Here is a 23,096-nt window from a genome sequence, read left to right on the forward strand (position 1 = left end):
AACGCGCTTCCGGTGCTGGCAGTGACTTCCTGTCTGCAGCCGTTAGCGCCGCTAGCATTAGCATCGCTAGCGTCTTTAGCTGCAGCCTCGAAGCGAGCATAGAAAGTGTTCAGCTCATCTGCCAGAGACACGTCTACGTTTATCATACCGGATGTTGGTGCTTTATAATCCGTTATTGTCCTTAATCCCTGCCACAGGCTCCTAGAGTCACTCTGTTGGAGTTGTGACTCTAGTTTCCTCCCGTAGCGCTGCTTCGCCTCTTTCACCGCCTTCCGGACGCTGTATGACGCAGCCTTGTACGGTTCCATGTCCCCCGACGCGAGTCCCGTGTTGTAGGCAGCGGTGCGAGATCTCAGAGCGTCGCAGATGGTTTTATCCACCCACGGCTTCTGGTTGGGAAACGTTTTAATAGTCTTTTTTTCTACGGTATCGTCCGCTAATTTCCCGATGAATCCCACAACCGCTTTCGTAAACACGCTGACGTCACCATCGGAGCTGTTTCTGAACATGTCCCAGTCTGCGTCATCGAGTGCGTCCTGTAACACGGCCACCGATTGGTCCGTCCAGCGCGCGACCTCCCTCTGAACCGGAACTTCCTGTTTCAGCCTTTGTTTGTATTTTGGCATGAGGAAGATGGCGGCATGGTCGGATTTACCAAACGGAGGACAAGATTGTGCCTTGTAGCCGTCCTTGACCGTTGTATAGCAGTGGTCCAGTGTCCTTTCGCCCCTGGTGGGGCAAGTGATGTGCTGATAAAAGTTTGGCGCTGCACGTTTGAGGTTGGCACTATTAAAGTCCCCCGCCACAATAAGCGCAGCGTCCCGGTGTTGTGTTTGGTGCTGTGTGAGTGCCTCATGCAGCTCGCATAAGGCAGTGTCCGTGTCCGCTTGTTGTGGAATATAAACGGCGCTGATTATGACCGATGTAAACTCCCGAGGAAGGTAAAAAGGACGACACATGATGGACAGTAGTTCCAGGTTTGGTGTGCAGGAGCGTGTGAGAGGAACAACGCTCGCGCTGTTGCACCAGCTGCTGTTCACCATTAAACACACGCCGCCTCCCCTTGACTTCCCCGAGTCCCGCGTCCTGTCCATGCGGTGAACCGAGAAGAACTCGGCCGGCTGGATGGCATGGTCCGGCACCGCTGGGTTCAGCCATGTCTCGGTGAAGCAGAGGAGATTGCAGTCCCGAATGTCTCTCCCAACCTACTCTTAATTTTAAGTCCTCTCCATTCTGCTGTATTAGACTGGGCCCACAGCTCCAAGTTGGCATGGTAGCACCCATTTTTTTTCTTGTTAAGGATTAAGGGTTTCTTCATGCAATAGGGTCAAGAATCAGAAAACAGGGTCAAGAATCAGACCCGTGCAGACCTGGAACCTGCTCTTTTAACCCAACCCCTTTTCCCTCTTGCTCTGGCCACCGATCCTCTCAACCCAACCACCACTTTCCATCTCCTGACTCTTCTCTAAACACAAGAGACAAACATAGTGCCATTACAGTAGGAGCAATTTCAAACAGCCGCCTGGAGTATGGCGGGACACCGCGAACCATGACAAGTCGTGCACGATTTGTGCATGGAATGTGATCCTTCGCAATGACGCAGTTAATGATGCCCCGCCCCATAAACACCCCCATATGCTTTCTAATAAGATGGTTGCAATGCTGTATAATCCCGCCAGGTGGAGCATAGACTGCTTTAGGTAACTGTAGTGTCCAGGCAGCTTTATACAGTTTACAGTAGAACCTCAAATTGCGAATAACATGGTTTGTGAGTGTTCCGCAAGTGAACGGAAAAAACGAGCAAGTCTTGGTTTACGACTACTGAGTATCATGTATAACGCATGTGCCTCTTTTTTTGAGAGGCCTAGTGTCACATGATCACGACTGAGCTAATGGTTTTTCTCTTTCTTGCACTGTGGAATTGTGGGTAATTGTCTTCCCTGCTCTGTCTTAGTGCATGTCTCTCACTAGTATAATCAACATCCGTGCATGTGTGTACCACTTACTATAACACTGTGGCCACTGTGTGCGCGTAAAACACATTTTATTTTGTTTGTACGCATGTAAAGCAAACGCAAGCCTTATTAGAGAGGTTAAAAATCCATTTTCTCTCTCTATGTGTGTCTGCACTGCACTTGCAATGTGCGCCATTGGACACTGTGCCCCTTCACACACACACTTCCTCCTCTCGCCTTCACACATATACACACACACCTCCTCCTCTCGGTTATACACAGTACTGTAATGCATGGACACTTACTTCCTGGTTTGTTTTATTTTAAAAATTACTTATTAACTTTGTTACTTTTTAAATTATTAACATATTGATGTCTTTTATTTAAGGACAAAAATAAACCATGCGATTTACAAGACAACGGTTAAAGTGCCACAGGTAAGCATTTGTTTGTGGATGGAGAGGTATGTCTGTGCATAGTCAGTACATTCTCCATTAAGGTTTCTCACCTTCCACTCCTCCTAAGTTTGTCTTTGCTCTTTTGATGGAGTTCTTAAAACTCAAAACATTTATTTATACTGAGAAAAAATAATTATGGATTACATAGCACAAATTCTCACAGATACATATGATCAAGTGTTTAACTGTTGTTTTTGTTTGTTTCTATGACCCATAATAATAATATTAATAATAATTATTATAATTATTAGCCCAACTCTTTGACTATTTTAAACAAAGTTGTCTCCTATTTTTTCCTATTGAAGTAGTTGGTTCAAGTAAATGTTTTTTTTTTTATATATATCTAGTTGTGGTAAAAATAAAAGATTTCTATAAACCTATTTAACAAAGAGTGTGTAAAATACTGTTCTGGGAATTCTGGAATTTAAATAAACTGCCCGTGCTAATGTTAACCAATGAACGTTGTTAGCGTTAGCCACTGTCTGTCTCTATCAACATCTGCATTTAATTAGCCGGATATTTACTGTACCATCTAGCTACTATCTCTATCTCAAGATAATGCCTATTGGTGGCACCAGGTAAATGACTAAATAGGGCTTAAATGGGCATGTTTACTGTGAACTCATGACATGCCTTTTTGGCAGGAGAGGGAGGGGGGATCACGCCATCCAAATGGCAGCCACACGCCATTCAAATGGCCTCGGCTATTTTAAGGGGCTACTACTGTATGACTGTGCAGCATGTCAGTCCACAGTATGTCATATACACAGACATGTAGATGGAGCAATCAAGAAGCATCTTTAAAAAAAAAAAAAAACAGCATGCTGGAAAAGAAGGAGAATATATCCTTTCCAATGATCTTCACTGTTGATTAATCAGAAATACAGTGACAAGCATGATTTTGGGGCAGCAGGAAATGGCCTCCAGTATCCATGCACTCATGCACTCACAGTACTGGCGAAGGGTCGCAGTTGAGCGTTGACTACTACCCAATGCTGTGGGACAAATCTGAAGCCAGTAGAGCTCAGTGGGTAAGTCACTAGTCAGGTATTCATTACATTTCCAAACACAGTACTGTTGGCAGCCAAGGTGCATACATCCAACACTCAGAATAGGAGGAATGTGCTTCATCCAGATTAATAATTGTAACATCTTTGTTTGTATGGTTTAATTTCAGGATCTGATTTAGTTTATTGTAATTAGTAACACAAACAATTTGTTGTCTGTCTTGTTAGGAGCCTTTAAAGAAGCAACGTATGAAAAGGCTTCAGAATGTGTCAACCCCCAAAAAGAAACAGGAAGCGACCCCTTTGAGAAAGAGGTCACAAAGCCTAAGTTGTCAGAGCAGTGATACTGATGAGACTGATGAGTCCACTTCCTCAACTTTGATCAAGGAGAGATTACCACATTCTAGAAGCAGTTCCTTGGAGTTTGAAGAGTTAGATGTTAAGTACAGAAATTCCCATAGTATGTGTTGTTTACGTATGAATGTAGCTTCTGCTGCAACTCTAAAAAATTGGCTAGAAACAAAGTTAAAGTTTAGGCTGTTTCCTATAAAACAACAGATTGCTATTGGGGGAATGATGTGCATATCTGGTTCTTTAATAAGTTTAACAATATTATCATGATATTTTATTTATTTATTTATTCATTTATATATTTTTATTTTAACACTTTAAAATTAAATACTTTAGATGAGTCATTTAGAAAAATACTCACTGCGGGATGAATGTAATAATGCCTTAGATGAACTATTTTGCAGTACCACACAATTGTGAGGAATTGTACAAGTCATTAAAAAAAAAAAAACTTTTATTTTGCATTTCTGCAAATATATTACAGTAAAAGTTTTGTTAGGAAATAAATTGCTAGAAGATGTTTAATTTAAAACATAGAGAAAGTTTTCAGTTTGTATTTATCAACTTTAGTATAGTTAGAATTTCTGTATTAGTGTTTAATATAATAAAAATTATATGATTTAGTCATAAATAATTTAACCATTATACAGTCTTTAATTCATTTCCCTTGGCATAAGAACACAAGTTGTGTGTTTTAATAAAAAATATGTAAAATGTATAAATAGTAAATATGACTTTTAACATGTTTTAGTATCAATAAGTATGGCAAAAAAAAAAAAGAAGCTATAATTCAGGGTACACTGACACTAGACTGCATTTGTCCGTGACAGAGCAGGACCACCAGAAACACATAGTTTAGAAAACGCATGTCCACATAGAGGTTGCTGCTGCCAGTCATTTCTGTTGCTTGTTCTATAAAGCTAAAATAATAATAATAAGGAGATGAGGCACAGACCCAGCTGAATAAAGTGCATGCCTATAGTTTTGTGAGTCTTTTTTGGAGGAAATGGATCTGGTTGTGATAATTCTGACATATGTGAAAAGCATGAGCATAGACACAAAGACAAAGTAGAATATATAAAAGGCCTGAAAAACATCCAGCTTCCCCTGCCCTATGAAAATCCTCTATCTTGTGCAAAATATTTGTGAAGTGCATAATTTAGGATCTATGACTACTAAATAAAGCAAATCAATAGTAAAGTGCATTAGACCCATAAACCAAATAATTCCAATAGCTATATGAATTCTTCTTTGAGTGGCTACTGTATTTCAGCATGTCTTAGAGGAAAGCTTATGGCCACATAACGCTCTAGAAACATTACAGCCAGGTTTAAAGGTGCATTACGGAAAGTTGTACTTGAAACAAAAACTAAAAAAGCACAAGCATACAGATCCCTGAGATAAGTCAGACCAAAAACATTAAACAAAGAGGTAACTGAATCAAAGAGCTGAACTGAATCATTGATAAGCATGAACAAGATGTAACGTGGAGTGTCTTTAAAAACAGGCTTGCTACAAATACTGTAGACCATAAAGGCAGTCAAATAGGTGAAGAAAAACGACATTAAAAACAACAACTTTTGTCAGCTGTCAAATTACAGGCCAATATCAAATCTCCCCTTTATCTCTAAGTTTCTGGAAAAGATAATAGCACACCAACTATGTTCATATCTACATAGGAATGGCATAATCGAACTGTATCAGTCAGGATTCAGGCCTCATCACAGCACAGAGACAGCACTTTTTAAAGTAGTAAATGACCACCTATTGGTCTCTGATCAGGGTTGCGTCACTATACTTGTGTTACTTGACCTCAATGCAGCTTTTGACACTATTGATCATAGTATTCTTCTTCACAGAAAATGTAGTAGGAATTAAGGGAACGGCCCCCTCGTGGCTCAGATCCTATTTGACTGATCGTTATCAGTTTGTAGATTAAAATGGTGACCATTCTGCATGTTCTTAAGTGGAGTTTGGTGTTTCACAGAGTTTAGTTATAGGCCCATTGCTTTTTTTCTCTTTACAGGCTTCCTCTAGGCAACATAATTCATAAGCATGGTATTAGTTTTCATTGTTTTGCTGATGACGCACAAGTTAGTGACGCACAATTAGACAGTTTTGCTCAGCAAAACCAGATGAGAAAAAAACAGCTTACTAAACCTGAGCAATGTGTGCAGGACATAAGAGATTGGATGGTAATTAACTTCCTTCTATCCAATCCTGATAAGAAAGACCTTCTAGTCATAGGGCCACAGGCAGCAATATGCATTCTTTCTGATCACACTGTAAGTTTAAATGCCCTTTCTGTTCCATCAAGTGCAACAGCGAAAGACCTTAGTGTGAATATAGATCTTAGCCTTTCATTTAAAGCAAATGTCGGTATTATTACTAGGATAGCATTCTTTCACCACAGAAATATTGCCCAGATAAGAAATATATATTGTCATCAAACAATGCAGGAAAACTAGTTCATGCTTTTACCACCTTTAGGTTGGACTATTATAACACCTACGATCCGCCACACCTAATTCGATCAAAGGATGCAGGCTGCTTGTCAGTACCACGTGTTATGAAAACTACAGCAGGGGGCAGATTCTTTTCTTACAAAGCCCCAAAGTTATGGAATAGTCTTCCAATTAATATTCGGGACTCACACAGTCTCAGTGTATAAGTCTAGGCTAAAAACCTATTTATTAAGCCAAGGATTTTTGTAAATAGATTTCCCTTATGTAAAGGAGCAGATCTGGGGGACTCAGGGGTGTATAGTATTATGGTGAACTGGTATGGATGCTGTCTTCCCCTCTCTTATTGATCACTCAAGTTTGTTGATGGTGAAGTGACTGGTCGCTTTACATCTTAGGGAGCCCTCATGTCTGATTTTCCTTCTGGCTTTCCCTTTAAGTTATGCTGTCATAGTTAGTCCTGCCGGAGTCCCTGCTTGCACTCTAAACATACTGTATACATACACATTATACGTTTGACTGTGAACATACCTAACTGCCATCCCTCCTCCTCAAGTTCAAGTTCAAGTAGGCTTTATTGTCATTACAACCATATACAGTTAGTACACAGTGAAACGAAACAACGTTCCTCCAGGACCAAGGTGCTACATGCAACATAAATTTACAACATAAATTAACAGAAACACTAAACTAGCTAACCAAGAGGCCTAGTTAGCTGGCTAGCAGAGACAGAACAGAAAGACCTAACATATATTACAACATAAATTAACAAAAACTAACTAGCTAAGTACTATATTCTCTTCTGCTCTCTCCTCTTTTTTCTCTTCTCTCTCTACCTCTCTCTTTCCCTATACCTGTCTCTCTGTCAAGCTATACATGTCACTCCTGAGCTGCCAGTGATCCAGACCCCCTCTGCCCACGGTATGATAAGACTTGTGAGTTTCAAAGTACATGCTCATGACCATTTATTCTGTATTTTAACCATTACATTATACAAGAGTAAACATGACTTTAAAAGGTTGTAATATCCTTAAGCATCCAAATAATTGCTATAATTCAGTGTACATTTACACTAGACCTGCATTTTCCTGTGGCACAGCAAAAGTAGTACACAAATAAGGGTCGCAGAGCATCATCTCTCAGTCCATAGATGAGTGGGCTTAGGCAACGTGGCAAAACAACCAGAAACACATAGTTTAGATAACGCAGGTCGACGAAGAGGCTGCTGCTGCCAGTCATTGCTGCAGCTCGTTCTGTAAAGCTAAAAAAAAATGAAATGAGGCACAAACTCAGTTGAATGACATGCAGCCCTATAGTTTTGTGAGCTTTCGAAGTAGAATCTTTTTTGGAGGAAATGGATCTGGTTGTGATTAAAATTTCAACATATGTAAAAAGCATGATTATAGACACAGAGACAAAGTAAAATATGTTAAAGCCCTGAAAAGCATCCAGCTGCCACTGCCTTATAAAAATCCTTTCTCTTGTGCAAAATATTTGTGAAGTTAAAAATTTAGGCTCTATCACTACTACATAAAGCAAATCAATAGTAAAGTGCATAAGACCCATAAACCAAATAGTTCCAATGGCAATATAAGTTCTTCTCTGAGTGGCTATTTCAGCATGTCTTAGAGGAAAGCTTATGGCCACATAACGCTCTAGTGACATTAAAGCCAGGTTTAAAGGTCCATTACGGAAAGTTGTACTTGACAGAAAAACTAAAAAAGCACAAGCATACATGACTACCTTGAGATAGGCAAAACCTAAAACATACAACAAAGAAGTAACTAAGAGCTGAACTGAATCATTGATAAGCATGTGGTTAAACAAAATGTAACGTGGAGTGTCTTTAAAAACAGCCTTGCTCCAAAGAGTGTAGACCATGATGGCATTTAAATAAATAAAGAACAACGACATTAACATTGCAAAACTAGCTTTAAATATTGCTCCCTCGGTCACTGTAATCTGAATTATTTGCTGATATATAAGCAATCCCTCAGATGTGCTTTCATTTATAACTGGCATATTATTATACAAAATAGAACCATATAATATTTGCAGATATAATTTGCAGATATAATTAGAGAGCAAGACTCTACAAATCACCACCACCACAGAACACCACTTTTATATGTGAGCCCAGCTTTGAAGAGTAATAATGTTGTGCGCTGATGGTTTTAAATGGCACTTTATGAGCTCCAGAGAGAGCTGATGAAATATTCCACAGTGTAATAACAAATCTTATGTTTATACCTTCCTGAAAAAAATTATCAGTTACTTTTAATTTATTTATGTGATGCATTGTTTATGACAATGTTTATTAATGCACATCATTGTTTAATCTGCAAGCTTTTTTTTAGTATAGTATAGTATACTATACTAGTATTTTTAGTAATACTATTTTTAGTATAGTATAGTATTTTTAATGTATATGTAAATATCTGTATGATAAAAAACACTTGGTCTTGGGCTCACATTAGCCAATCAATCAATAAAATTTGTTGCCTTTGGAGCATGTCTTTGAGGAAAGCTTATGGCCAAATAAAACTTCCAGATTAGCACCAGGTTTGAAGGTGCATTATGTAAAGTTGTACTCGAAGCAAAAAAAAAAAAACTACTAAATAATGACCAGAAATAGTCTCCATAACAAATAGTCCCCAAAAGCATTTATATCAGGATTTTTATTATTTTTTTGTTATCCACTCATGGTTAAACTACTTTTAATGTGTATCAACTTTTTTCTCAAACTATAGTTAGAACTTCTGTATTAGTATCTAATTGTGATATTTGTGATTCGCATCATTGATTTGGCAAATGTTTTTACGTTCTGAGTCAAGGTAATCGTGCAGAACTATTTATTCTGTACTACTGTAGATGGGCCTACAACTTCATTCACACACTCATAAGCACATTTTTAAAAAATTACAACACTTTTTGTTAAATTTTTAAATTAACAATTTTTATTGGATGATATGAAACATGTATGGAATGTACATGTGAGATTGTATGGAATGTACATGTGAGATTGCGTTTATTAAGAACTAATGATTTTTTTCTAGATTATTTTTTTTATGATATGATGGGCGATGAACCAAAAGCCTAATTATTTGTTATACAAACAAAAATATGACTTTTAACAAGTATCAAATATGCTTAGCTATCCGGAAAAAAATCAGTTTACGGTGACAGCACACTTGCATTTGGCACAGCAAAAATAGTACATGAATAAGACTTGTAGAGCCTCATCTTCAATCCATAGATGAGTGGCCTTAAGTAGGAACAAGAGAAATACATAGTTAGGAAACCGCAGGGTATATTTCTGCAATATTAATTAAAAAAAAAAAAATATATATATATATATATATATATATATATATATATATATATATATTATTATTATTATTTTTTTTTTAAACTAAATTTACACTTGCTCACAAACCTTACAAGCTTTCAAAAATAATTTTGAAAATGGAGCAACAAATTATTTTTATACTAGGTCCGTCATATCTAGAGTTCATGCCAGGTCTATAAGACCATCTCTGCCTGCATTCTGTACACACCACTGTAATTAAATCTTCTGCATTTGATGAAAGTCAGACCCCAATATAATAAAAGATTCTTAATTTTGCTTTACTAGTTTAATTTTTATATTTCCTTCATTCCCTGCTCTCACCATGTTTTCTTTTGTTATTTTCAGATCACCAGCTTATCGATCAGCCATGCTATACATTTTTCCCCCAGCTCTTTTTCCTGACCACACTCACTTCCTGTTTCTTTTTGGATTTAGTGCCACCAGAACGAATGGTTATGACTATAACCTCTGTTCCCTGAAGGAGAGGAACGAGGTACAACACATATAGTATGGGATATCACGCCCTCTCGTGTCCTGGCTGAAGCCACCTTTATTCACGCCGTAAAGGCAGGCAAACCTGTGGTGACGTAGGTGTAGCCCCGCCTACACCTATAAACCATCGTCGCCACGGTTGACCCTCAGTTCGATAGCCGCTCTTCGCCGAGCGTAACTATGAGGCGGGGCAGCAATGTGTTGTACCTCGTTCCTCTCCTTCAGGGAACAGAGGTTATAGTCATAACCATTCGTTCCCTTTCAGTCGATTCACTCGGTACAACACATATAGTATGGGACATATATTCACGCCCCGCCGAGTATCTATCAAAGTTAGTCACAAGAACCCTGACAGCTACTCTACTGCATTATGGATCCCGCAGAGAGGACACAATGAGCCACCAAGGGGGCCGTTATATCAAGTCGGTAGAACCGGACAAAAGTGTGTGGTGAGGACCAACTGGCTGCCGCGCAAATCTCGCCCACAGACATTCCTTTGAACAGAGCCCATGATGTTGCCATAGCTCTCGTTGAATGTGCTTTCACACCCAGAGGCAATGGGACACTCTTGCTACTATAAGCTAGTGTAATAGCCTCCACAATCCAATGGGAAAGCCGCTGTTTAGACAGCGCTTTACCCTTTACTGGACTGGCAAAGCAGATAAACAGTTGATCACATAAGCGCATATCTACTGTACGGTCCATGTACACTCGTAGTGCACGTACGGGGCACAAATTATGCAATTTTCTCTGCTCATCAGAAGCAAAAGGAGGAGGAAAAAAGCTATAAAGGTCAAAGACCATAGAGCTATAATCAGTGGAGACGACCTTCGGTACATAGGCCGCGTTCGGCCGTAGAGTAACCTTTAACCCATTAGCAGCAAACTGCGTACAGGATGGATGCACGGATAAAGCGTGGAGATCGCCCACTCGTTTAGCAGATGCTAAAGCAAGAAGAAGTGCCGTCTTATATGAAAGAATTTTCATATCTATAGACTCAACTGGCTCAAAAGGAGGACCACAGAGGGCCTCAAGCACTAACAATAAATCCCAGGACGGAACACTGGACCTCGTAGTGGGTCGCAGACGTCGCACTCCCTTTAAAAACCGTACTGCCAGCGGATGAGCCCCTGGTGACACTCCGTCAAAACCAACATGACAGGCTGATATAGCCGCCAAGTACACTTTAATAGTAGAGAAGGAAAGGCCTTTCTCTAATAGTTCTTGTAGAAAAGACAAAATCTCCACCATGGAGCACTGAAATGGAAGAACATTATGTTCTTGACACCATTGCTCAAATGCTCGCCACTTGTAAGCATATAAACCTCTAGTAGACGAGGCCCGAGCACTTTGGATTGTCTCAATCACATTCGGGGGAAGCCCTTTTGCTAACAAATTGGACCTTTCAACAGGTAAGCGTGCAAGTTCCACAGCTCGGGACGCGGGTGCACTACCTCTCCCCCTGCCTGAGACAGAAGGTCCCTGAGGAGAGGAAGTTTCCATGGTTCTGCTGCTAGCAGGCTGACTATCTCTGCGTACCACAACTTCGCCGGCCAATGAGGTGCCACCAGGATTAGTGACAGGCCCTGCTGACGTACCCTCTCTGTGACAGGCAGAATCAGTTCTACCGGAGGGAAAGCATACAATAGAGCTGGGGGCCATGAGTGTGCCAGCGCATCGATCCCCAGTGGGGCATTGCGATCCGTTATGGAGAAGAATAGTGGGCAGTGAGCATTTTCTTTGGATGCAAAAAGATCCACTGCTGCCCTGCCGAAGCGCTCCCAGATCTGAGCTACCACCCATGGGTGTAATCTCCATTCCCTCACAAGCGGGCCCCCTCTGGATAGAAGGTCCGCCCCCAAATTCAGGTGCCCTGGAATGTGAGTGGCCCTGAGTGACAGAAGATGAACACTGGACCATAGCAATAGAGAATGAGAGAGTTTCAGCAGGGGAAGTGAACGAGTCCCCCCTTGTCTGTTTATATACGACACCACTGTTGTATTGTCTGTCCTGATTAGAACATGATGGCCTGTTAAAGCCAGACGAAAATGACTCAGGGCTAAGAACACTGCTAACAGCTCCAAATAGTTGATGTGAAGCCTGCGTTGTTTCTGTGACCACGCCCCCCTGATCGCGGAGCCGTCGCACAGAGCGCCCCAGCCGCTGAGGGAGGCATCTGTTGACACCACTTTGCGAAACGATACCCTGCCTATCGGAGAGCCCTGACGTAATAGCCTGGGTTCCCTCCAGGGCAGAAGGGCTGACATGCATGACGGTGTCACCGTCAGCCTCCTGTTGAGGTGGCGCGCCGCACATAGGCGGTGAGAGCGCACCCAGCGCTGAAACGCACGCATGTTCAACAGCCCGAGAGGCACCACAGTGATCATAGACGCCATCATTCCCATTAGTTGTAAAAACACTCGGAAACGAAGTTTGTGTTGCAACTGAAACAGAGCAAGGCAGCGCTGAAACGCGGCTATTCTGTGCTCTGAGAGACGTGCTCGGCTGGTAACGGAGCATATCTCCAGACCCAGGAATGAACACTGTTGACTCGGAATCAGTGAGCTTTTCTGCATATTTACTGAGAACCCTAAAGTCTGAATGTGAGACAGAACTAGTGCTGTCTGTTTCTCTGCCTGCTCGCTTGAGCTCGCTATCAGTGCCCAGTCGTCTAAATAGGCTAATATGCGAATGCCTTTCTCCCGAAGAGGAGACAGCGCCGCCTCGGCGCACTTCGTGAACGTTCGGGGAGCTAGTGACAGGCCGAACGGCAGCACTAGGTACTCGTAGGCCACGCCCTCGAATGCAAACCTCAGAAACTTTCTGTGGCGCGGAAAGATCGCTATATGAAAATAAGCATCTGTGAGATCGATCGTAGTGAACCAATCTCCCGGGCCTATTGCATTTAGCAGTTGCCTCAGAGTAAGCATTTTGAACTTGTACGTTCTTAGAAACGTGTTCAATATTCTCAGATCCAAAATAGGACGCAGTCCTCCCCCCCTCTTCGGAACGACAAAATACCGGCTGTACCAACCTGAGTTCGCTTCCGAAGGAGGCACCACTTGAATCGCCCTTTTGCTCAGAAGAGAATTTATCTCTTCCCGAAGCACCGCTGCGGCGTCGTCCGACACCTCGGTGTTGATTATGGAAGAGAAGCGCGGTGGCTTTACGCGAAACTGCAGTCGGTATCCCATAGCGACTGTGTTTTGCACCCATGTCGAGACTGCGCATGCGCGCCACTCGAGAACGTGGGACGCCAACCGGCCCGCATTGGTTTCTGAAAGGGGTCTGCTGCCCCCTGGCGTTTCGCCAGAGTGCAGCCTCATCGATGGCACTGGGCTTTTTTGTTTTGCAACATTGTAAACAGGAAAATTCTTTATTGGTTTTAATAATGTAACATTCACATGATTTACAAAATGCACCATTTTTGGGGCAATCACACTGCAAACATCGAGGGTACTTGCTGTAAGTCCCTGAGAACTTTTTAACACGCCCCAACTGGGGTTCATAACTCGAACATAAACACTTGTGTGTGAGGGGGGGGGATTGTGCTTGGGAGACTGTGTTAGGGAAGTGCAGCGCCGTTTGGGACTGATTTCCTGAACATAACGTAGCGGCCTCTTGGGCGGCATTGAGAGAGGAGAAGCAGTGTCTCCCTGCTGCCAGAGCTCCTCTCTCTTTAAAATCTGAGCTAGGAGGAGTGAGGATTCTTCCTCCTAGTCGCTGAATCCTTTCGGACGCCTGGTGGGGGGCCCATACCCCAGGCTGACTGCCGTGGGTTTTGCCTGGGAGGCTGTTGTTTCACCGGTCGAGAGCTCGAGCTAGCTGCCGGCGGTGGTCTCTTATGAGGTGGTCGCGGAGTGGTCATACTTCGAGCCTGTTTGGGCTTCACCTCTCGTCGCGGAATAATGTCTCGCAACGCTTCGGCCTGTTTCCTTCTGAAGTCAAACTTTGCCTGAATGGCATCGAGTGACTGGCCGAACAAACCCTCAGCAGACAGCGGTTCGTCCAAGTAGACAGCCCTGTCTCTATCAGGAATGTCAGAGAGCGTGAGCCATAAATGCCTCTGTGCTACTACTGCGCTCGCCATCCCTCTTCCGAGGGAAAGAGCCGCACAACGAGACATGCGCAAAATGTAGTCTGTCGCTGTCCTGACCTCGTTAAGCAGCGCACAGAACGGGCTCTCCTGAGGCACCAGTGAGCCGAGCTCTGCCAAACACATTGCCTGATATGTTTGAAGCAGCGTAGCGGAATTGAGTGCACGAGCAGTGCCCGCTTGAGCGCGATAAATCTTCTCCAGCTGGGCAGAGGAGAATCTACAATGTTTAGACGGAAGGAGAGTAGGTCCAGACACTCCATGATTGTGCGAGGGTGCCAAATAAGCAGCCAAAGATGGCTCCATTGGCGGTGGGCTAACTAGTCCTGCCTTCTCAGCTCCGTCTAATTCCAAATATTGTCCGTAACCGGGCACTGATACACGGGTCGACAGCGGCTTGCTCCATGACGACGTTAATTCGCCGACAAAGTCGGGAAACATGGGCAAGCAGTTCTTAACTGTTGTCGGTTCAGGAGGAAGAAAAAATCCCGCGAACCTTGACGGTTTTTGAGCCGGCTGCGGGGAGGGCCACTCCACCTCCAGCTTCTCAGCCGCTCGGCGGTAGAGAGCAAAAAATGAAGTGTCGTCCCGAGCGGTTAACACAGTAGCAGCGGAGCTCTGAGCAGGCGGCACAATTTCATGCTCGTCCTCCGACAAGCCATGTATCTCTAGGCCGATGTCGAGCACGTCATCGTCCTCGAAAGCATGCTGCTCGGTGCCTGGCTGCTGGCCAGCGCTGTAGGAGAGCCCACGGTCCTCCGAACCCTCGAGATACTCCATCTGGTCCGCCCAGCTAGGTGCGGGGACTTCTGACGGAAATTCCTCGTCAGCAGACACAGGCGAAGCTGGGACTGCTGATTCGGAAAGGAGGGGGTCCTGCTGAGCGACTGTATTTCTCCCCAGGGTCCTTTCCACGAACGTGACCCGTCTTTTCAGCGTTGAACGCCGGAGCTGGCGACAAAGCTCACATGACTCTGGCTCAGCTAGAGCTCTCCTAGCATGGAGAATCCCCAGACAGACGGGGCACGCTTCGTGCTGGTCCTTCTCGTGCAAGGAGAAACCGCACTCCTGAGGACAGGGGCGAACAGCGGACCTCTTCTTAGCTACATTAGCTTGCATGCTCATCTTAGCTAGCGCTGTTAGCACAGCTAAACAGAAGCCAACTAACTGAGATGTTGCTAATGTTCTGACTGTCAGAAAACTTAAAAGTCAGCGCCCCGCGGGTAGACGACTCACCAAAATGAGGCTGTTGTCGCTAACGCCAACAAGAGCAGTTAAGCTGATTTTAAGCGCAGTCTTTCAACGTAAAACGTAGAGTTTACTAGCAGCACCTAGAAAACTCTACGGAAAAGGTGTTCACAGCGAGGTGAAGAGCGTAAGAACTGAGGGTCAACCGTGGCGACGATGGTTTATAGGTGTAGGCGGGGCTACACCTACGTCACCACAGGTTTGCCTGCCTTTACGGCGTGAATAAAGGTGGCTTCAGCCAGGACACGAGAGGGCGTGATATCCCATACTATATGTGTTGTACCGAGTGAATCGACTGAAAGGGAACATACATTTCCTGCCATATTGTTGTCATGGCCATGCTCCTGGAAATTGACTATGGCTGTGAAGTCAGGTGATCTTATGATTTTATTTTGTTATACTCTTCAGGTTCTTGCCTAGCTTATGTTTTTAAGAAGAAACTGTGCCTAACGTTATACAACCTTTGTGGATTTTCCTGGAGACAATCATTTTTTAAATGTTTGCTTGGAATTGTTCAAAGTCTGTTAACAAATCATTTTCTCTCTTCTAAAGGCTGTTATGGCTGTGCATTTGGGTTCTTAAGTGTTATGATGCAAAATGGTCAGTCATGAACGTATCCAACCCAGCAGGCCATTATCTAATGAATGTTTTTAGGAAGCATAAACAGCAACTTGAGGAAGTAACAACTCAGATTTAATGTGTCTCTGTTTAAGCCACTCTACACTCCTTGGAGAGGTTTATCAAATCTGCACCATCTTGTCCACCTCTAGGGCCTCACCTGCCACCATTAGAATGATATAATGCAGAGCCTGAATTATGCTTTGCCTTTTTGACACTATGCACCTTGATATTTGTGCCTCAGCCTTCTTTATTCCCAATTGAAAAAGTCATGCTTATTTGTCGGAACGGCAGAATGGGAGCTCAAGACAGAGGATGTTAAACTCAAAAAACCAAGGATTGGAAGTCATGCTGTGACCGATAAGGAGGCATCATGTCAGATATTAGGCATTATCCAATGAACAAAAAGTGTGGAGGAGTGTGCAGTGGAATTGAAAACAATTTGCACAAAGTAAGTGGAGGGCAATGAGGCATTGTTTGATGATTTTACCAAGGTTTGTGTCTTTTATTTAAGGACAAACACGCTGTTTTTGACTTATCCAACAGTCTAAAAATACAGTAGAAAATATCCTGAAAATCTGGAAGAGTCTGGACCTATCCAACACTCCTGAAAGAAGAAAAAAGGCACGCAGTAGAAGCTTAACATTACTCTCTGCATTTTAAGTTGTCACCCTATTCACCATCCACTGTCACCCCTCATTCATTGCCCAGTTCACCTCCCATCACATCAGTCGGCAATCATGTTACTGTACCTGTGTGTCTAATAACTAAACAATAAACTCAGGTGAACTGGACATTTAAATCAAAGCCCTTACTGGCGCACTTATTTAAAAGAGCCAAACAGAATCAGAACATCCCCTCCTCCAGCTTCTCATTGACTGCTACAGTAAACACAAAGAGCGTACATGTTTTTGCTAAGGTTTCTGGTACAAAAATAAGACCATAGTCAAAATATAAAAATTGAACTGCCCTGACTTCCCACCCTTTTGCTTTCTTTCCAAAGTATTTCCTCAGGGATAGATGCTGAGAAAGTTTAATTTCAATAACCAAAATGAGGACTGGAAATCAATCAGCAGATTGGTTCTTCAACCTCCACTGCTCTAAAACAGCTAGATAGCAAACACATTTATCCTTATGTCGGAACGTGCAGACATATATTAAAAAGCAGATGGCTAGATTGCCCTGGTGACATCACATCGTGTAGGCTTCAGAGTAAATGTCATCAAAACAAAACAAAAACTTTTTTGGTGGGGTTTGCAATGTGCGCATGGGTGCTGCACTGAGTTTCAATCTCCTACATTTTCTGATTCACATTCTTTGAAGGCATGAAGCAGATACTACAGTCTACATGTAAGTGAGGGGTTTCTGCTGCCTTACCTGTGCCACTTCTTATGGATAATCTTTTAAAAATTCATGAAATAATAAACTTTCATTTAGAACTTGAATGTCTAAGTAATATAAAACACATATGGTTTACCTAAAAAGTACAAATAAAAACAAACTTTTCTAGTATGGTCATTGACCTTTATCTAATGAGTTACATATTTAATTACAGTTCATTACTGTAATTTTACATGAAGGGTTGGAGGTAGCAGAGCTGAAGATGTTGAGGTTCTCTTTGGGAGTGACAAGAATGGATAGGATCAAGAATGAGTTTATCAGAGGGACAACCCACGTTAGATGTTTTGAAGATAAAGTCAGAGCGGCCAGATTGAGGTGGTTTGGACATGTTCAGAAGAGAGATGGTGAATATATCGGTAGAAGGATGCTGAGGTTGGAACTGCCAGGCAGGACTTCTAGAGGAAGACCCAAGAGGAGATTTATGGATGCAGTGAGAGAGGACATGAAGTTAGTTGGTGTGAGAGAAGAGGATGCAGAGGATAGGGTTAGATGGAGGCAGATGATTCGCTGTGGCGACCCCTGAAAGGGAACAGCCGAAAGACAAAGAAGACTGTAATTTGACAAAGCTCTAAGTAATTTATGAAAACAGACAAATATACTATGAAATATTATGGTAAAAAAATGTGGTAAAAATACTTTAGTATTGAAATAATACTTAAAATAAAAGTTGACTTATTAATTTACAGAAAATAAAAATAGATTTATATGTACTACTATAAAAAAAATTTAAGTTATTTTTTGTAAAAAAAAATGAGTAAAGTAGTTCATAAATGGGCTTGCAAATTGTGAAACCTTTTAATGTAAGTTAGCTGTCACATTCATTCACAGCAGATGAAATCTCTGATTTAATTTCTTCTTGTCCAAAGAAAAATAAATTACCATTGTAATCCACAGGAATTAAACCTGGGTCATTTGATCAACAATATCAACTGGTCCATCTCTTACTGTGCTGACATTTGCCCATACAGTATAATAGGACTGACCTGTATAATTAACTCTTATGTAGCACACAGTCACATTATTGTTCTACCTATATTTTAGTGATTGTTATTATGAATATAGTCTACCTTTTTAGCCACTGATTATTAAACATTTTCCTGGACCTTAACTGAAAGAATCGAATTGAGCAGATCAGCATTAGAGCACAGCCACTGAGTTTGATGGATGACCTATTTAATTATTTCAGGGTGTTTCCAATTAGTCAGCACAAGATAAATATACATTGTCATGTTCGGGGTGGTATGGCGGATGGTGTTGCCGTGGGCAGAAAAGGGCTGGCATAGGCGCAGAGAGGTGTTTTAAAACAAAAGAGTCTTTAATAGCAAAACAAGTAACAAAGAAACAAACACTTGTACTTTATAACCGGCATGAGACCTCACCAAGGCACTAGTGGGAGACACATACATTAGGTGAAACAAGCTTACAGACGAACACTCAGGCTCCAATACCTGGTACATAAACGCTAAGCCTTATGGCGAAACACAGGCTTACAGACAAACTTACAGGCTCTAATACCTGATACCCAGAACTAGCTCGGTGTTGTGACAAAGGGCTTCTGGACGACATACCTGACATTACCCACAAAGTAAGTATGGAGCTGAAATGGGACAAAACAAGACTTGTGCCTGACAAGACAGGACTAGCGACACGGGACAGGACTAGGGCTAAAGACATGGCAATCAGCTAAACATGGCTATTAGCTAAACATGGTCATTGGCTAACCATGGCAGTTAGCTAAACATACACCTAGCTAAACATGTCTTTAGCCCAACATGCACTTAGCTACACTTACCTGATAGCTAAACACAACACTATGGACTCGGGACACAGAAACACAGAGGCTAGGCCAGGGGACACACAAAGGCTAGGCCAGGGGACACACAGAGGCTAATTACTTACCTGCTCTCTAAGACACAACACTACACTAAACACCAAAAAAAACGTACATAGATTTAGTGCCTTGGGACAAGTTTCTAAGTCATAGTACAAGGTAACACAATAAAACGAATATAAAACAAACCAAAATATAAATAAACTTAAATACAAAAGTACCCACATAAACAAACATTCAATGCTCGACCCAATTTCCCAGACTAATCAGCTACTTTCCAAAAAGTAATATGTGTACCTATAATAATACAATGAATACTAACGTTGCTTAAGTGTATTGTGCTATTAATTCTTTCTAAGGTCAAAAAGTTAATTTCTATCTTAGTGTACTTATATAATGCTTTTATGACCTTTATTTATTTGTCCTTTAATAAGCACAAACTGATATGAAAGCACTAATATAAGCCTCAACAAATAATATCTATAAGCACTTAAATTTGTTTGTTTTTTTTCTGTTTGTTTGTTCTTTGTTTTAGTCCAGGCTTTTTCTTTGCTATCCACTAATGATTAAAATACTCTGTTTAATTTTACTGTGTACCAACTTTTTTTTTGCAAACTATAGTTCAAACTTCTATATTGGTGTGTTGGAAACTTTTTCCTTTGTTGAAGCAGAGACCAGGAAACGTTGGTATATCTTTCAAGCAGAAGTAACTTTTTATTGAGAACTCTCAGTGCGTTGCTATAGTCATCAAAGTCTGACTAAAACTTAGCTTTGGAGAGTTTATACTTTTCAAGGGGGAGGGATACAAAGAGGTGAAGGCAATCTAAACAAAGCATAGCGTAGTACAGGAATAAGTCTGGTAATGGAAGTTCCCCAGCATTGATCCCATCAGCATAACAGTTCCTTTCTAATGCGCTAATCTAATCAGCCTGACAGTATTACCCAAAACTTCCCGTTATCATAGAGACAAAGGCACAGCCTGGCCTTAAGATTAGCATTCAAATTTACTTTGGGACCCTACCCAGTGGTCAGGAAGTCCATAAAGACAAAAGGTTAATGTCTCAGACACCTGGGCTACCAGACTTGATCTTCTTAGAATGTCACCATCTTTACCTCCAAATGTAAAACCCAATGTATATAACTCTTTCAGATTATATACTATTACACTGGAAGCTAGAATAAACATTTTCTAAATTTGTAATCCTACAGGTGTCTAATTGGCCCTATGAAAACGCCTTAAATTTTATTATTTAGTCTTAATATAACCATAATACAATCTTTACTTCATTCTCCTTGGCACAAGAATACATTAGTTATTTTATCCTTATGTGAAAAATCAATGTGTGTTTCAGTGTGAAACACATAGAGTAACAGTGTGTGTTGAAAATATACAGTAAATATGCCTTTTAACAGGTTTTAATATCCTTATGTATCCGGAAAAACGGCTATAATTCAGTGTACATTTACCCTAGACTTGCATTTGCCTGTGGCACAGAAAAAGTAGTACATAAATAAGGGTCGCAGAGATTCATCTCTTAGTCCATAGATGAGTGGGCTTAAGCAGCGTGGCAGGACCACCACAAACACATAGTTTAGATAACGCAGGTCCACGAAAAGGCTGCTGCTGCCAGTTATTGCTGCAGCTCGTTCTGTAAAGCTAAAAAAGAAAGAGATGAGGCACAGACCCAGCTGAATGAGGTGCAGTCCTATAGTTCTGTGAGCTTTTGAAGCAGAGTCTTTTTTAGAGGAAATAGATCTGGTTGTGATTAAAATTTTAACATATGTAAAAAGCATGATCATAGACACAGAGACAAAGTAGAATATGTTAAAGCCCTGAAAAGCATCCAGCTGCCACTGCCTTATGAAAGTCCTTTCTCTTGTGCAAAATATTTGTGAAGTTAAAACTTTAGGCTCTGTCACTACTACATAAAGCAAATCAATAGTAAAGTGCATTAGACCCAGAAACCAAATAGTTCCAATGGCAATATAAGTTCTTCTCTGAGTTGCTATTTCAGCATGTCTTAGAGGAAAGCTTACGGCCACATAACGCTCAAGTGACATTAGAGCCAGGTTTAAAGGTGCATTATTGAAAGTTGTACTTGAAACAAAAACTAAAAAAGCACAAGCATACATGACTACCTTGAGATAGGCTAGACCTAAAATATACAACAAAGAAGTAACTAAGAGCTGAATCGAATCATTAATAAGCATGTGATTAAACAAAATGTAACGTGGAGTGTCTTTAAAAACAGGTTTGCTCCAAAGAATGTAGACCATGATGGCATTTAAATAGATAAAGAACAGTGGCATTAACATTGCAAAACTAGCTTTAGATATTGCTCCCTCAAGCACTGTAATCTGAAATATTTGCTGATATAAAAGCAATACTTCAGGTGTGCTTTCGTTGTTAACTGACATAATATGATAAAAAAAAATTTATTCGTCTCTACATTTCACCACCACCACAGAACCCTACTTTTATCTGTGTGTCCAGCTCTAAAGAGTAATGTATTTGTGCGCTGATAATTATAATAGGCGCTTTATGATCCCCAGAGAAAGATGATGAAATATGCCAGTGTAAAATTAGTCCTTGTGTTTATACCTTCCTAGAATTGTTATTTAGTTTTTCATGTGATTATTTTTTATTTTACAAACTAATTAAAAGATTTACAAAAACTTAATCAATGAACATGTAATTCTTTAATAACAGTAATTATATTTCTGTAATATAAATATTTCTATAATAAAAAACAAGCTGCTGTTTAAATTTTAGGCTTATAATGGTAAAGATAGAGTAAAGAGTAAAAAATAATTGTTTCCATACTAGGTCAGTCATAACTAGATTTCATGCCAGTCTTATAAGACCATCTCTGCCTGCATTCTGTATACATCACTGTAATGCCTGGACTGAAATGCTAATTGAAATCATATATTTTGCAAGTAAGTCCCAGATGTAATAAAAGATTTAAAAACATGTAAAAAAAAAAAAAAAATCTGTATGTCATGATTCTTAGTTTGCATTCATTCGTTTTACTTTTATCTTTCCTTAATTTACAGCTCTCACCATGTTTCATTTGTTATTTTCTTAATGTACGTGCATGTTATTTACAAGTTCTGACGCGTGTCCCTTTTGTTACACAGTGTCACTCACGACTCCAGATGTTTCGTTGATTTCTTTGTCTCTTGTTTATTTTCAACATCAAAGTACAACGGTTGTTACAGTTTCTTGCATAAATCCACTGTAGTCACGATAAGTCGCTTGCTGTGTTCTGTAGCTTTGATAGATTACAGTTACAACAACTCATTTTACTGTATCCTTTTAGCTTACTGCCTCACAGTCAAAAGCTTGTGTGCTCCACACCTTTCTGTATCCTTCCGTGTCTTAACAACAACTGAACAACTAACGTGCGTGATAGACATGCAGCTACATAACTGTGAGATGATGTCACAGAACAACTCATGAAATGATGTCACAATACAAATTATGAGTATGATACTTAATGCTTAATGCTTAACTAATAGACTTGATGCTTAATGCTTAACTAATACATTGAAATAAAATAAACACAACAACAAATTACAAGAATGAAATATGGCCCTTACACTTAAGTTCTAGATAACGCGCGCACACAGGCTGCAAGCCTGCCATCACAGCCCCCCACCTCAGCTTCGAGCTCACACCTACTCACATAATGACTGACCTAGTATGAAAATTATTATTTGTTACACTTTCTTTAACATTATTTTAAAAAGTTTTCAAGGATGAGACCAAGTGTAAATGGTGTGCACAACAGCGAGGTGGTAGGCAATAGTCAGCATCCAGGCCTG

At 41.0% G+C, this 23,096-nt stretch overlaps 2 protein-coding genes and 1 pseudogene across 2 annotated transcripts; all 3 read right to left on the reverse strand.

Annotated features, from left to right (window-relative positions):
* Positions 1–4,561: 4,561 nt before the first annotated feature.
* Positions 4,562–5,303, reverse strand: LOC128507713 (odorant receptor 131-2-like; annotated as a pseudogene).
* Positions 5,304–7,289: 1,986 nt separating this feature from the next.
* On the reverse strand, positions 7,290–8,267 carry LOC128507263 (odorant receptor 131-2-like). The gene has a single exon (XM_053478006.1). It carries the CDS (start codon positions 8,253–8,255, stop codon positions 7,290–7,292), a length of 966 nt encoding a protein of 321 aa, XP_053333981.1. The 5' UTR covers positions 8,256–8,267.
* A 12,453-nt stretch (positions 8,268–20,720) lies between these two features.
* On the reverse strand, positions 20,721–21,689 carry LOC128507864 (odorant receptor 131-2-like). Its single transcript, XM_053478997.1, has one exon. It carries the CDS (start codon positions 21,684–21,686, stop codon positions 20,721–20,723), a length of 966 nt encoding a protein of 321 aa, XP_053334972.1. The 5' UTR covers positions 21,687–21,689.
* Positions 21,690–23,096: the final 1,407 nt, after the last annotated feature.

The sequence above is a fragment of the Clarias gariepinus genome, chromosome 19 (genome assembly GCF_024256425.1).
Source record: "Clarias gariepinus isolate MV-2021 ecotype Netherlands chromosome 19, CGAR_prim_01v2, whole genome shotgun sequence".
Lineage (NCBI taxonomy): Eukaryota > Metazoa > Chordata > Actinopteri > Siluriformes > Clariidae > Clarias > Clarias gariepinus.